The 17080-nt window shown below is 42.8% G+C and overlaps 1 protein-coding gene across 3 annotated transcripts in view; it reads left to right on the top strand.

Annotated features, from left to right (window-relative positions):
- Positions 1-17080, top strand: part of CAPN15 (calpain 15) — a 374161-nt gene that overhangs the window by 298617 nt on the left and 58464 nt on the right. For all 3 annotated transcript variants that reach the window (XM_086941170.1, XM_086941172.1, XM_086941171.1), the window contains 2 exons: positions 5421-5546; positions 6708-6860. In XM_086941170.1, the coding sequence (XP_086797296.1) occupies positions 5421-5546; positions 6708-6860 (279 nt within the window). The remainder of the gene's footprint in view (positions 1-5420; positions 5547-6707; positions 6861-17080) is intronic.

Below are 17080 nucleotides of genomic sequence, written 5' to 3'. Positions count from 1 at the left end.
CTTCGAGTGTCACTGTAGAGAGACCCTTGATTGTGGGCGTTATATGGATTCTGACCCCCTCCCAGCCCCCCATCTTTCCCGTGCAAGATTGCCCCTTGTGAATTTAAGCCTTGGAGGATTTAGTTTGCCTTTGATAAAGGCTCCCAAAAGCCAGCAGCGATTGCATTCCATCCAATTTTGCTCAAAATGTGGCCTCTTGCTACGGAATCGTTTGACAAAAGCCTCCATCACTTTTTACATGTTTATTTGATGTAAGAAACCCCATATGAAAGTGAGGCAGTGAAGAGAAATACATAGTTTTTTTGCAAATGTCAGAAGTAAACATTATACTTTGACTGAAGCTCGTTCCAGTCACGCTGGATTTAGGATTGATGGAAGAGGAGCGTGGCATTCAGTTGCCATCACTGTATTTCCATTATCCTCCAAAACAGAAGTATATGAACAAGCCAATGGTGTAATCATTTTTTGGTTTAAAACGGATCAGGGCAGGTTATCAAAGTATTCAAGGGAGATGATTTGTCCTGAAGAACTGGCAAAGCCATCTTTCTGGCCTTGGCAAGCTGCTGAAATGGTAACTTTTTAATTTTTGTAGTGCAAGCACAGGTCACAAAAATGCAGCAGCCATTTTTTGCGTCACTGGGAGTTTCGTACTTCGAGCTTTACTTTATTGCAGGTCAGCTTCAGACAGTGGCTTAATGGTTCACTGAGTGGGCATCGTGTAGGCTTATTATATACGGAGTGCGTTCAGCCCCCTGATGATAGCAGAGACTCTTCGGGGTGATTGTAAAACTGCCTCTCTTCCAATGCGATTACGTACTGCCATGGATATACTGCTTGAAAAAAAAAATAGTGTCAGTGTAAGACCTGAAACTTCAGTTGTGGTGTCTTGCTGTGTTTTGGAAACTAGTGGACCGGATAGACACATATAAGAGGACGAGGGTTGGTATAAAGTTGATGGGGTCTTATTTGCTTTGAAAGTCCTGCGATGTAGGAGTATGTCAGGGAGGAATTTTGGATTAAAAAGTGCCGGTTGCTGGCATATGGAGTGGTAGTGCAGGCAATGGTAGAATGCTGGTGTTACGTGTAATTGAAACTGAGACTCACAGCATCTTAAAAATTATAATGATGCACAAAACTGAGTGTTTGACACATGGAACCCTCTGCTGATTGAAATGAAGGGTAAAGTCCAGTCAAAGATGGAAAGTAGACCATGTCACTTGTGACCTTTCGGTTATTGTGTCATAGTTGAACAAGATGATGGCTCATTTTGTGGAATTCCCTTGTCCAATCTAGATGTGGCATTCTGCTTGTCTTTTATTGTGGTCCCCTAGTTAACATTCTTTATACTCCACCACACTTGTGCTTTAACATTTCTGTCTTTGCCTCATCTAGTCTCAGAGAACACTGAAGCCTCTCTTCACCCCAGATCTTGGGTCTGTAGTTAGTGTTCCTGAACCTCTATAGCTTGTATGGTTTTGAAGATAGCAACATGTGATGCTGCTTATCACCAAGGCTCTAAAGTCTAGCTACTAGTAGGAACTGGTCATGCTTGTGTGTCCAGTGTATCTCCCGATCCGGTGGGTGCCCTGGCAACCTGCAGTTCTTGACTGGCCTGTTCCAAGACACAGACACTCGAGGTTTGGTGCTCCTGCAAGATGTCTTTGTGGGGCTAGCTCAAGTAAGCCTTTACCTACTTATAAGGTACCTGTTAAACTTAGTGGGATCTTTTTGGTCCTAATTTGTCTGAGATATTGACACTGCATCCATGTGACAAATTTGAGATTGTTCAGTTAAATTGAGCTACAAGCTTTTAAAAGCCAAACTTTATGGCCAGCACTGCACGGGACCTCCAGTTGGGTGCTGGGTGTACGGAACATTTGAATTGTTTTGACTTGAAATCGGCTGTGTAGGGACTTCAGCCCACTGTGTCTTGCATCTGAATCTGCAATATCATCCGACATATTCTTTCAAAGTGATATATTTTGTATTTCTTGTGTGGCATCTCTGCCTTATTGATTGAGCCTGTAATAAACATTATAGTATACCAAGAGATCATTGAAAGTTTCCCATGGCACCCAAAAGCTGACTGCAGATTGACATTGGCCTTATGGCAGCTCAGTGAAGTAGAACGAATAGCATGTAAACAGTTAGTTTTGGAGTCTTTATTGAGCCCCATTAGTCACTGGCACCATATTTTGTGTTTGTTCTTATTGACATAATTTATTTATATGAAAGAGAGATTCTTTGATGTAATAGTGCAGATTGGGATTTCACTTTCTAGAGATTTTTGTTCGTGTGCTATTGCCTAGAGAAAGCCTGGACTTATCAATTTAGCTACCTCTGAACATTACTTCAGAACTTAATCTCATAGCAGTCAGTATTTGTGTACACTTTTCTCTCCTATGCTTTTACAGGGATTGCTACAGCAGTGGAAACACATGTATGAGATAGAGAAATCACACTTAGAACTAGTTCGTGACTGTCTCAACGTGGTATAGTAATACCTGCAAGCATTCCACGTGCACCATATTAGTAAACCCTTTCAGATTAATCTAATATGATGGCTTCAACGTTTTTTCGGTGTGATCCTGACAATTTTGTCTAGATGAATGGCAATCTTGACAAAATAAGAGTGGCTAAATTAGACTTGCAGAATTTTGTGATTCCTTTGCCTTGTTAGATTTTTTTCTTTACAAATCACTCTTCTCTTGAAAGTAATTTTTTTCTCCATATTATGAGGAAGGAACGTAACCCCCACTGTTCATTTCACTCCAACTTTTCCTGCCATCTGTCGCCTTGTTCCCGTGGGCTCCATTCACTGCACCCTTCTCCTTTACTTCCTCTTTCTACCTAACGTTCTCCAGGAACCTTTTTGTATATATAATTTCTAGCGGGTGTTTCCCCTCCATTTTCCTGTGTTTCCGCAAGATTTCCTTTTTACATTCTCCCTTCCCTCTTTCTTTCCACGATCCTCCTACAGAGGTTGGAACAGACCTATATGACTGACTATTGATTTGCAATTTTATAAAGCACAAACAAGACAAAAACAGGTGACAATGCGTTTTGAACACATGTACCCTTAATGTTTGATGTTAAATTGCATTGAGGTCAGGTTTCAGAATGAAGGTTACAGTAAACAAAGAAAGGCATTTAAAGTTGAAATTCCTTGGCCAACAAGCAAGTAAAAGGTTTAAGGTGAGGGCACCTAGACGTAGACGTTCATGTGACCCTTTGCTAGACAGTAAGAGCCCTTCCCCATGGTGCTGTTCCTTTACCTGTCTGGGGCCCTGCAGAATTTCGTCCCCCATTTCTGCAGTTTGATGCTGACTTAGTCACAAAAGTTATTTGTGTGTTTAAAGATTTAGCCTTCCCTCTTATCACTAGAGCCTTTTACGTCACATCAGTTACATAGACGCCAACAATACATTTTTGTTTCACTGCCTCTACTGGCTCATTCATAGAGGTTTTTTATGTTTTATTTTTCAATGTTATCTTCTTCAGAGCAGGCCCATTGCATTTGGGCAACAGTGATAGACCAGGCATGCCTCCTAATCTCAGATAACAGGGCCGTCATTCAATATTGCTGTCTCTTTATCTCCTTAGAGGAAGATGCAGCGAGCCTAGTCATGGAAAGCAAAGTATCTGTATTGTTGGTGCAGATCACAGAATGTGTCAGAAACGTGTGTGCTGTCCAGTGGTATGCTACAGTCTCCACAATACCATACTTTTATGTCCCAGAGATCCTCGTCTCCAAGGCATTCCATGTCCCTCGTTTCCAAGATCCCACCACATTCAGCCAGGAGTCTAGTGCTTTGTGCCCTGCTGACTCAACCAGTGCGGGGTGTTTATTTTGGGTGCTGGAGAGGGCGAGTCTTTCCAAGCCCCTTATGAGCTGCCGTCTTGGCTCCTCTCCCTCCAGTGCTGAGTCCAGCCACCATGCTCCTGTGTACCTGCTACACTGAGACACTCTGCCACTCCTCTGCTCAGGGTCCTTAATCTCTTACGCTCTTTGGAATTGGCATGTACAGGTAACTCCACTAGACCTCTCTCGTCAGGGAGAGTGTAGGGAGCAATGCAAAGGAGCATACTAACTTGCACCCATCTTGCAAGCCTTGACATAATTTTATTCCTTTTACATTGAAAATGTTCTTTTAATCCATGGGATTTTAAAAATTGTCTGAACAATTCGTTTTTTGTTTGCCTCTGAACACAAGATTTCATAGAGGTCCATGTTTAATTCGTCAAGTCTGCTTTTTTGAATTACTAATTGACCGGTTGACAGTTTGGTACTTTGGTATTTTATCAACAGGGACTATTATCATCTTGGCGACTATCAAGTTGGAAATTCGCCAGGACGGTAAAGTCCACTTCAAGATTAATATTATTGCATGCAATTTCCTGAGCAATTTCGTAAACGAAAAAAATAACTTTCCTACTGACGTGAGGGGAGATGTATGAAGTGTAGCTCTGGTTCGAAGTCTATGGATATATTTTTAGCTCTTCCAACATTTAAATGCAACTTTTCCAAGTTATATGAAATTAGGCTTTGAGGAAAAGGTGTAAAATCGTGATGACATAGTGGACTTTCTATCAAAAGAATGTAAAACACAAATTAGAAGTCAGTTGGTATGATCAAGGGGAAGCAGATTGGGGTTGGAAAACCACTTAAAATACAGTGGGGATATTCTGGATCCCTACAAGATAACATTTGATATTCTTCATGGATTGGTCAAATCATGTTATGTTATATGTCTGCTGTTGTGGGATAATTCTTTTTTATGATTGATTGAAACCGTATTGCGGATTGTTTATGCATTTTAAGAGCCCACCCCATATCTATCTTGAGGTTTCTTTCCAGTGTTGCTTAAATTAAAAAAGTGGAGTGTTGCTTTGATTTCTATAGGAAGCTATGTTGTCAATAATTTAGCTTAACATATCCTGCATCTTGGGGTTTTAACTGTGGAAAAGCTCGATTAAGCAACGCTGGGAACTGTGGGAGAGTTATTTATGCTGTCCTGGGTAAAGCGGAATGAAGCAAGTTTAGTAGCCTACCTACAGCACTCTTGATACTCCACTGCTGTATCCAAACATTACTATGTTAAGATGCCTTATTCTAGCATTAACTTGCTATAGTTAATGCTACTCTGGTTCTAGTTCGTTAATGATTCAGTGAACTTTAATTGCAATCTGAATTACTTCCTGTTGTTTTATCACTGAACCAGCAAACTACACTACCATTGCACCTCAGTCCTAGGATACCATTTTCTAGTGTACAGTCAATACACCTTTTGCTTCCCAGCTCTAATGCATATTGTTGTGTTCTCCGTCAGCACCCTCACCCTATCACCAACCAGTGGATGCAGATAATGGGTGCCATGTTCATCCTCTTCCCTGCTTCTTCTAATTCTGTAAACATATAGGTTTCTGATGGGCGCGTCCTGCGGCGGGGGTAACATGAAGGTGGATGACTCATCTTATGAGAGTGTTGGTCTCCGACCAAGGCATGCCTACTCCATCCTGGACGTGCGAGATGTACAAAACTGTCGGTAAGTATTTGATTGGGGCACAGAAACATAAGGATGATGGAGTCTGGTGCTATTTATACTCCCCTTACCTAATGCATATAGACAAACGTGCAGCAAGTGAGGTTTGAAAATTTTCTTTGTTTTAATTGCATTGTCCTATATTATTTTCCTCATCAATGTTGTGTACTTAACTTACTACCTCATTTCATTAGATGGTTAATCTGTTTTGTTTAGTACCCTCATGAGTTTTAGCTTTTTGGTTGTTAATTATCGAAGGGATACATTTTCACAGTGTAACTGGTATAACCATCATACAACTATGTTCAAAGAGCTTGCAGCTCTCCTACCAGAGGCCTTCCTTAGTCCACAGCCTCTGCATTCCCCATAGCGAGGACGTTGGTTTACTGAGAAGCTGTTTTTTTCCAGCTGGCAGCCCTTTTCTGCTTTCAGTTTATGCCACTTAAAGGCTAAGCAGATGTTATTGACATGCGCCCACCTTTATTTGTTTTCTATCTCCCTTTCTACATTTCCATGAGTCTCTCTTTCTATCGCTTTCTCTCTCCCGTTTTTTCTTAACTTTGTCCCTATTTATCGCCCCATCTCTTTTTTTTTTTTTGCCTATCAGCCAAAAGTTTGACATCAGGGCTCTTTTGGAAAACATCATCTGTTGTCTTCCCAAGAGTGACTACCAAGTGTGTTTTTCTTCTTCTAGAAACAACGCTAAACTCTCTCCTTGTCTACTTGTCAGAGTCCACATATGATGGTGGCTACTAGGTCCTATAAACTTATGAGGTACTGGAAAAACACTGCACACGACTAACCCCTGGATGTTTTATACTGTGAATTAGCGCCTCTATGCCCCACTTTTGGAGTGTTACCTCATTATGATTGTGTCATCAGCTGTTACAAGTAGACTTTCAGTCCTATTTCTAGGGAGCTCCTGCATCAACTTTGCCATTTTCTATCTTGTACATTGATGCCATCTTACATAAAGAGCTGGGAAGACGTTGTCCAGCACGGTTTATACCCAGTTGAGTTGGGTGAGAGGAAGTCTTTTCTTCCGCAGACTCTTGTCCCTGATTTTGTTGGAAGGCAGCATGCCACATAGTCACATCTGCTCCCCTTTAGCACTACTGCATTTTTGTTTCCTGGTCTACATGCTTCTACCTCCCTTCATCACAGGCTCTTACGGCTCCGCAACCCCTGGGGACGCTTCTCCTGGAACGGCAAGTGGTCAGATGACTGGACCCAATGGCCAGACCCGCTGCGACAAGAGCTGATGGCTCACGGAAGTAGTGATGGTGTTTTCTGGATGGAATACAGTGATTTTATCAGGTAGGTGTAGCTGCCAGTTATTCTTTTCTCATAACTCAACTATATAGGAAGATGCATAGGGTGATTAGAGAACAATGTTGATCATGAGTCCACCTCCAGTTTTCTATGGATGTTTCAATGTCTTGCCTGATAGGACTAGGAGAGAAATGAAAAAATGGAGCCTACATCATATGGCCTGTGAGAGGCTCCTGCTTACTGAGCCACATCATTGTGTCACATAAGCCCTGCATAATATTATAGGACCATATTATTCTGTAACCCGTCAAGTAGCTTCAATAAGTCCAGGAGCAGACTATACATTGTACATATCTCTGTGTGCTCAAGTTTCTAATGTTACAACAGATAAAATCTAAAAATCTTGCTTGTGAATAAACCATCCCATGGACCAGTCTCGGATGAAAGTCCCATTACTGTTCTTTCTGTAGGCATCACCTACTGACTCCAGTTCTTAAAGCCTATGATATTCACATCTCGTCTTGCATTAGGGTAATGCCATTACTTGAAAGTCTAGGCAACATTTATGCAAAAATAACTGAAGGAAAGTCAGAGCCGATGTCAGAAGAGCAGTTGTTTGGATCAAGTCCAGGATGGACTTTATAAGGGCAATGTAAAGTGGATCAATATGTAATATGAGCTCTAGTCACTAATTAATTTTTGATGATTTATTAAACACCATTTCAATAAAAACACACTCAACAGTTATACATAAAAACATATCTTTCCTGTTGGGAACCACAGATAAGCAAACTGTGTACTCAACCAAACTGTCCCCATGCAGACTCTTTAAGCCAGAGGTCTTCAAACTTTTGAAGTTTGAGCCCCCCCAGCTGAATTTTTTTAAATGTCGGGCCCCCCCCACCACCTGACAGATATTTCTTGGAATCTGGTACACTACATAATTGACCGCCACCCACATATCCCGGGCCATATCCGGCAAATAATGTTCAAAACAATGAGTGTTTCCTCCTTCTACATGAATTTCCTCACTACCACTCACCAACAATGTACCTCATTTCTCTATAGCACCTTTCTGGCAAACATATAATTTTTTTTATAGTGCTACTCATAGTTTCATCATACTCAGGGGCATATGTACAAGCCCCTATAGACACCACACCGTCACTTTTTAAGACATTGTGGTGGTGATGGGGCATTTCCGTATTTACACAACAGAGTTAAGCCACTTAACTTGGCACAACGCTGCCTTGTAAATAAGGCCCTCTTTCAAACTATGCTTAGCGTGAAAGGGTGGGAGTGGGTGTTGCAGTGGGCGTTCCACTGCAACAGGCACTGTTTTTGATGTTGCGCCCTATTTACAAGGGCAGCGTAAAAGTGAGGCAGCGTTAAAATTAAGAACAGGGAAAACCTGGTCTTAAGCTGGCAAAACTATGAGAAATGCATTATTTCTCCTCATTTTTGATTCATCCATGTGTGCTGCCTTGTGCAGCACACATGGAAAAAGCAAAATGCCTTGTATTTGTACTCTTTAAAAAAAATCCATTTTTTGATTTCTGTGTGTTCTGCATTACTGATACTCCATCACATCATCCTGGCTGCTCTGATGTGGACAGCACCACAGGTGACCAACTCATAGCAACTCGGCATCAGCTTCCATGAGCCAAGCTCCACTCCCCACAGAAACTCAAAGTTATCTGCAATGAAAGCAACTGTAGCCCACAAGGCTCTGCCACCATACAAAATCAGGTAGCCGCTGAGAAAAGGAAAAAAAGGAGGAGGTGGCAAGGGGAGGAGGCTCATTTACAACCAAAACTTTAGTGAATTCCGACAAGGGAAGATCATGTATTAAAACATTTACCTACTAAATAACTTCCAGTCAGGTTTCTATAATCGTTTCTATGATGGACACAATCCCAAGACTGTAATGGTCAATATTGTGAATGATGCTCACCAGACACTTAACACATTAGAGACATGATGCCAGTGTCTTAAGACTCTCAGAGGTGTGTTTCACATTCTGTATGAAATCCTTTTGAGCACTCTCCACAAGATTGCCAACTGTGTAATTATTTTTTGTTTCTAGCGCACAATTGATGTCAGTTTGTGAAAGTACCAGCAATATAACAGCAACACCAAATATGTATCAATAAAGATAAAGACAGCACATAAAATAACTTGTTACAATTTTAACGTGATAATTTGCCTCGGAAGATAGGGGGTTAATAATTTGGCTGTCAGGCATGTTAAAATGGGCACAGCCTTATAATGTATTATTGCTCTGTTTAGATAGGAAAAAACAACAAAGGGCTGCTTCAAAGAAGAAAAAATAACTGATTAAAGCAATCCTTTTCAGCCAGGGAAAACCAAATGTGCATCTTTTATTCACTAAAATACAAATTTGCTGGGTCGCCTACAGCTGAGCACTTCCTGTTCAGGCTAGCTGGATTAGGAGCCATTTACTTCAGCTCCAGACTGACTCTCGTCTCTTGCATGAAATGCCCTTTCCCATAGCATTAAGCAATCACTGCATAAGAATGTCTCACGGGCAGAAAGACGACCGTCTCAGCACTATTTGGGCTGCATAATTACGGTATATCACACACATCCTATCATGACCGAGAGGGCTGCGAGGACCTCCCGCCAGTATATGCATAACCATGAGAAAAGTAAAAGGCCAGCAACCTCCTTCCCACACCCTTCACACCTAGTAGCGTTCATGAGGAGTTTGAATGTTTTCAGGAGAAAACTACAGTTACCAGGGGCCCGGGCTGGGGCAGGGGCTTAGGCTGAGGGAGGAAATAAATATCGGAAAGCACTGCAAATGTTAGCGCGTTAGTACCTACAATGACCTAATCACATAGCTCAGGACAGTACTGTAACTGCAATTTATATGCAGTTACGGAGAAGTATTTTTAACATGCAATTGATCACAACAGTTAATACATTACCCTCTCCCAGGCACTTACTGATTATTCATCATGATCATCACTGGGCAGAAGTGCTCGGAAGGTGGCTCTGGGTCCCGGTTGCTTTAGATTTTACTTCTCTACCGCAGATGGCTGTATCAGCAGCTCTTAGCCTGGCCTGCAGCCCTGCACTGCCTAAAGCAAATGCAATATTTGTAATCCTCTATACTAGCGCTAAAAACGGGGCAGCATTGCGGCAAGGTTAGAAGGAGCAGGAGCTCTACAGAACTTTAAAAAGCGCGGCGGCAGGAAGTCAATTAACTTTACCAGTGGGCACTGACTGCAGTGACGTCAGTTTAAGTTCGACGCCACCTGTCTGCCCGGGCTTTAAAAGACCTTTTTCTTTCTAATGAGTCTTTAATGGTTTTCACCCCTTCTTCGGGCCCCTGCAGCTCCACTCTGCAGTTTGTTTCTTCAATCAGTGGAGGACAAAGGTGAGATTTACGGAGGAGCGTGCGCCCCCCCTGAGACGGTGTCGAGCCCCCCCAGGGGGGCGCGCCCCACAGATTGAAGAACTCTGCTTTAAGCAAAGCCACTTTTATTTGTTCAAATTTATTCTTTAAAAATATCTCTTGGAAAGAAAAAAACCTTTCATAAATCCCTTGTATAGTTGTTGTTTTTTTTACTTCCTCCCTCAGTGCAGAATATTTAATCACTTTAGTAAAACCTCCCAGGTTCATGCCGTACCGACATACAATAAACGCTCTGAATTGTATGAAACTATACTTGGGTTTAAATACATTTGTCACAGTACTCTTACAGTTATGGATTTCCAGCACTGTTCTTTAACCATATTAGATCTATAAATTATTATTCTCTCAATGACAGGCAATCTGTTCTTGATACTTTTGTACAGCTTCTTTGATTTTCATGATTCCTAAGTGATGGAATAGCTGCACTGATAATTTGACCCTTTCCACTCATACTCCCAGACAAATGCAGTATTGATTCTGCTTTAGCTCTGCGTAAGCTGCAACAGTGACCATTATAAACTAAGTTGTTCCGCCAAGCGGCTCTAATACCAGCTTGTGGAAGCAGCTGAAATGTAAGCCTCATTAACTTTTATTTCACTGCACTTTTTGATGACTCTCTTATATATATATATATATAACTCTGTACTTGGAGCATAATCTCTTTGAAAATTAGAGATCACTTAGATTATCTTTTACTGGAGCTTTAAAAATAGTATATGAGCTTAAATGGTATATTCTACACAAACTTGTAGTTGTTCCACAACAATTTGTATACTAACCACTGTTAAAGTCGTCTAAGACTACTCAATTATTCAACCTAAAGCTTCTTTTAAAAAGAATCATGAGGGGCACTCCGAGGGTAGGGCAATAATAAATAAAGGATGTCATACTTAAAAGCCCCAGCTCTAGTCCTACCAGGCTTACTGCTCATAACATTGGTAAGCTTCATTTGAATTTAAGGCAATTATGAAATACCTCTCCCAAGCACCTTTCAGTTCATTAGTAAAAGTCAAAGCCCCATACAAAATTGTGTGGCCCAGCTTGGCTTTTATCACTGTGACTATTAATACCATCATCAAAGTATGCAAATTTAAATATAGTTTTCGGTTCATAAACTGAAAGTGAGAGTGTCTCCATTTTGCTGCTTGCGAACAAACGTTTGGACCAGCTCTACTATCCTGACACATGCATAGATAGTTGTGAGTAGCCAACAGATACATCTTTATGGTGTCCAGCCTCTAAATAGGAGGTTTGTGGTTGACTGTAAGATATGATTTTTGATTTTGCCATGTTAACTGTCAATTTATTAGCCTTGTTATAAGCAGTAATAGCTGCCAATGCTCTATTTAGGTCTCTTGTTATAGTATATACAATAACGGTATCATATGCATGTGTACAAAAGCAACAGTGCCTGCCTCCCACCCTCCGGTTTGGGAGGAAAATGCCTTATTCCTTTTAGACATGCTCCCACGTCTGATGTATTTAGATTAAATAGCAAGGGGGCTAGCACACATCCATGGTTCAGTGCCCTGTTGTTTGTGGGTATTTTTCTCATTATCCTGCTTCTATCCCTAATCTTTACACACACCCAAGTATTCCAATGTAATAATTGGATTACTCTGTGCAAGTGGTTAGCATCCTCCCATTTTCTAAACTCATTTAATAAAATTGCATTATGGGCTCTGTTGAAAGACGAATAATAATAAAAAGAAACAGGCAACCAGCTTCCCTTCATGACACATCATAGTTCCCTTTCTCATAATTTTCAAAACAACTATTATATTGATGGTCTCTGTGCTCTTCTAAAAAACCACCCTGATGTCAAGGTAAACTATTTCTTTAAACCAGGCCCCTAGTTCATCCAGTAAGATATCGGCATACGCCTTAGTGCAGTAATTTTGCTCATCTCCCTTCTTTTGAATTTGTAAGTGAACAGATTCCCTCCAGAAATCTGGAATGTGTTGTAATTGAACAGGTGACGTAAAAAAATAGTTAAGGATTGGATCCACAAATTACACTCCACCTTTATTATACTACTAAGAAGGACATTTGTCAAGGGGGTTCTAAAAAGGTTTGCTATAATAACACTTGAATGTATTATTGTATTAAATGCTGGAAATTCTATTAATTTCCAATGTGATATGTTAGTCATAGGATAATGACCTAACACAGCAAATCCAATCTATAGCCTACATATGTTATTCTACAATCATTTACACTATGATCTAATCTTTGTGTATTTAGGAATTTATACAACGAAGCTTGGACCTAAAGTTGTGTGAGGGTGATTTACCAGAAACACAAAAACCAAAAGAAAGGGATACACTGATACGGGGTAAGGGGAAACGTTTCAAAGGTTAGAGCAATGAAAGAAGACAGTGATTGTTAGCTTCATGTATAAGAAAAAAACAATAGCATGGAGGCGCTTATGGCAGTAACGAGTGTTCTATTGAATGACATTCTTAGACAAGGTTTGAGAAAGGAATTATTCAAATAAATGTGTTCAGGGTTGTCCTCTAAAGGCGAGGAAAGAAGTAGTCTCGCCCTAAGTTTAACTAAAGGGAGTTCCATGCTGTAGTTGCTGCTTCCACAAAGGACTGTTTTCTAGCTAGATAGGTATTGAATTTGGGGATCTTGAGGAGCAGAGATTTCCTGCTTCTTAAGCCTCTGAATTCACCTGGGATGGTCAGAAGTTTAGCTGTGTATGGTGACTTCTTGTATGTTGTGGCTTCTAATTGAGGACATAGAGTATGAATCAAATCCTAGCTTGAAGAGGAAGCAGCTGAAGGTAAGAAAGGATAGGAGTGATGTGACCAAAGTTTCCTGCTTTGTTCACCATTATTGCAGCTGAATGTGATGCTATGAATGGGGGATACCGGCCAGTAAGGTGATCCCAAAGTCTGATCTAGAGATGACAAAAGATTCAACACTGATTCCCAACATTTTTGTATTTTGATTATATATCCAGTGCAAAATATCCTTCACCTTACACAAAAAGCCTCACATGTATCCCTTAGTTGTTTACATTTTTCCTGAGAGCTTTAATCTCACAGGAATCTATAGGAAGTACATATGATATTTTCAGGTTTTTTGGAGCTTATTAACCATAAATCTTTTAGACCCAGATCTACTTAGAGGATGAACAAAAAATTGTTGCAATTTGGCACCAACTTTTTGCGAATCCTATGGTATTTTGCTAACTGACCTATGTACTTCTAGATTGGTGCAAAAATACTCAATTGCAGTTGGCCATAGTCCGATCTAACGCACGAATATTGAGGTAGGTTACAAATTTGGACCCACTAGGATTTTGTGGCATCTCAGGGGTGGTGGCTTGCTGGAATCAGCAGTCCAACATATCTGTGATTGCTTTTAAATAAAGCAAATAATCCTTTTTAATTCAGCACGTTTAAAATGTTTAAAGAAATAAATAAATGACATTTTAAACACATTTTTTAAGAGTAGGACCATTGCCTACTCCACAAAATTATTTTTCTACTATTCACAAAAGAGACCCCTTCATGTTTGTGAACGAGTTATCACGAACTTGCAGTAGCAGGTAAAACATTAATGTTTTGCAATCTGATTTCAGTTGAAAAACATTAATATATACCATAAGGAATAACAGTTTGGCAGGGGTACCCTAAACACACCCCTTCCAAATAGTGATTCCTAACTGTTTCCAAACACATTCAGCGATTCTGTAACATGTTACCAAATCTCTAGAGGGGTTTAGTACATTCGAAGAACTCCTTTTTCTGTGGCAAACTTTGCTTTTTACTGAATCGCAGTATCTGATAGAGACTACTAGCCGCAGATTCCTTAACGTTGAATTATCCCCAGGCGTGAGGCGGGCACCACGTGACTCCACCCTGACATCCGCATACGTGACGTCAGCGAGGTCACATAAGTCCCACCCCGGCGCGGTGACATCAGTTTCCTTCTTTTCCGCGTGCAACACGGATCCGGAGTGTGTTCCCTTGACCAGTTTTCAGACCTTCTTTTGTGTTTTGGCAAGCACCATGATTCTACGGATTGCGACGCTTGTCAGCATCTCAAGCCGAAGTCCCGGTGGGAGCGCCGGATGAAGTTGCTTTCAGCTCGCTTGTCCAGATCGGTTTCGTCACAGCATCCGTCCCCTACCTCAGAATGGTCCAGGAGCCGCCGATTCTGGCTGCGGCATCATGCATCACCGAGATCGTGCCCTCATTCTGCAGAGGGTGCAGGTTCCTCTCGGGACGTGCACACTTGCCAGTTGCCACCCTATCCGCTGTTTCCTGGTGTTGGGGTGACTAGGGCCCAAATGAAGGCCTACGCTGCGGCTCTGCAGGCTTCTTTGGCCCCCTTCCTCTTCCTGAGACATCCGCGGATCCCTCGCTATGCCATTCGCCCCCGGCGCCGACAAGTTCGGCTTCAGGTTCTGGAGGTGTGGTGTCATCCAGGTGCGGCCCTACGAGGTTCCCCTCTTCGACCTACATGCCCCCTGCCTCGCCGCAAAACCCTGCAGGGTTTCTTTGGAGTCCCACTCGGTCCTCTGGGCAGGCAGCTGTCTTACCGGAGGCTGAGACAATGCATTTCCAGCGCCGAAGGCTTTCTTCCCCGGCGGCGACGCGGGTGGAGGCCGGGACCGGGGGCGCCGCCCCGAATCCCTCTCTGCCCTCTACGCAGGCGGCTGCCTCGTCAGAGGTCGAGTCGGCGCCTTTCATTAGCCGCTCCGCTCCGACCCCGCCCCTTTCTCCTATACGGCACGTGGTGGTGGAGGTCGACTAGGCACCGCTGGTGACTACTTCGGCATCGATCGAGGACACACCGGTGCCCATGGCGGACTCCACGGCGCCGTACTGGCGTCGGGTCGTCGACTCATCGACTCTTCTTCGGATGTCCCTTCCTCTCCGGAGGTTTGTCATCTCCTTGTCTCCTGTTCACCGGAGACTGGACGCCGCATTGTTGCTTTTTCCCCGGCAACTTCCAGGGCGGGCTCTACGCAGTCTCCGCGGCCACAGCCCCCGGACCCTCTCTTCCGCACCTCTCTGTTGGATGCCCCGCAGGCTTCTCCACCTTCTCCGGAGACCCCTCAGGCCCCTCATTCCTCCCTGGGTCTTCCATCCTACAAGGGTTGGCCGTTTCTTCCTCCGGCTTCGCCCACAGAAGAGTTGCTCTCTCCCCTGCGAGGCCCTACGAAGGCGAGTGTAGCCTTTGTCCAGGCTATTTCCACGGCCGCTGGCATTTTGCAATTGGGCATCCCGGGCACTCCTCTTCCTACGGACCATTTGTTGGAGGTTCTCCACCAGGGCTCTGGTGGAGGGGAGCGGCTTCTTCCATTTGAAGGTTAGCTCCACAATTCTCTTCTGGGGGCCTGGGGGCATCCTGCTACGGGGGATCCGGTGCCTCAGCCTCTCCTCCACCACCACCGTCCTGCTCCGCACGATCCAGTCTGCCTTTTTTACCCCCCTTCTGCCCAGGGCCCTGTCCTGCAGACTGCTTTTCCTTCGTTGCCTTCACTGTTGCTCCCTCGGTCACAGGAGGCCCGGTGGTTGGACTCCTGGGGGCGAAACATCTTTGCTTCCACTAGTGCTGCTTTGTGCGCACTCAAAACACTTTGTGTGTTGGCCAGGGCAACCTCCGGCCTATGGGATTCCACAGAGTCCCTTCTGTCTCGCACCCCCCATGAAGGTGTCGTGGCTTCATTTCGGATGATACGCTTCTTTGATCCCACCTCGCTGGAACTATAGGCGCTGCAGGACTTGAGACTGCTCATAAGCTCAATTAAGCTCCAACTGGTCGTTACGTCTCCTGATTAGGTTTGAGACTCGATAAGACCCTATCTGATATATATCGGATGAACTTTGCGGTATATAATATCTGAAACCATACGCAAGTGAAGCTCTGACTTCACATTCAACTTTGATGAGCGTTTTTCTGCAATTAATAGTCAGGTTACTGGGATACTGTGATTCACCCACTATTTCCCTGCGAATAACTGCGACAGAAATTTGTAAGCAGACTACAATATTTCTATACAGATCTGAACTGATAACAGTCCTGAGGATGGTTTCATCAAATAACTTCTAAGAAACTGAAACGTCGACAATACACCTCATCCCTTTCTTTGTTTTACTCAATGTGTTTTGGGATAGGTGTTTTTTAGGTTCTGTTGAGTCACCTAGTAAATTTATTTTTATGTGTACCCACAGTCCTAAAATCTTATTTGCCTAATTATCTGTATATGAAGCTGATTTTCTTTAATGAATTATTTGATAAAAACATTTTTTTCGTATACACCTTGTGTCTTTGTTTATATGTTATATGTTGATAACACAAATTGATTGTTGGGATTAATTCACTGCAAGGACGATCAATTGGTTCTTTTCTGAATAATTTTAATTTACAAATGTAGATTGAATAAAGTCCCTTGAAGGCACTCTTACCCTTCTACCTTTATTACCCAAGCCCTCAAGGGTATTCCGGGTTGCTCACTTCTTTAATAATGCGCTGATCTGCGGCACCATGTGATGGATGGTCGGGAGTTGGCTGCTTTTATTCTCCGTTCAGCCTTGGATGTTCCTGATTCTCTCTGCCGCGCTATGGCGAGTTCTGTGGCTCTGCACCGCCATGCTTTGTTGCAGGATAGCGTCTTTCCGGAGCGTCTTGTTGACCGCCTTTTGATGGGATTCTTCTATTTAACACCCATGCGGACTCTGCCATTCAACAACTTCTTGCGGGGCTCCATCCTCCTCCCCCTCCGTAAGCCTCAGCTTGTCGGTCCTCAGGTGCCTTATGGGAGGCGTTTATCCGATCTTTCTCTTTGGGCCTAGTGTTTCGG

This window comes from Lissotriton vulgaris, chromosome 10 (genome assembly GCF_964263255.1).
Source record: "Lissotriton vulgaris chromosome 10, aLisVul1.2, whole genome shotgun sequence".
NCBI classification, from domain to species: domain Eukaryota; kingdom Metazoa; phylum Chordata; class Amphibia; order Caudata; family Salamandridae; genus Lissotriton; species Lissotriton vulgaris.
This window is presented reverse-complemented; position numbering and strand designations above follow the sequence as displayed.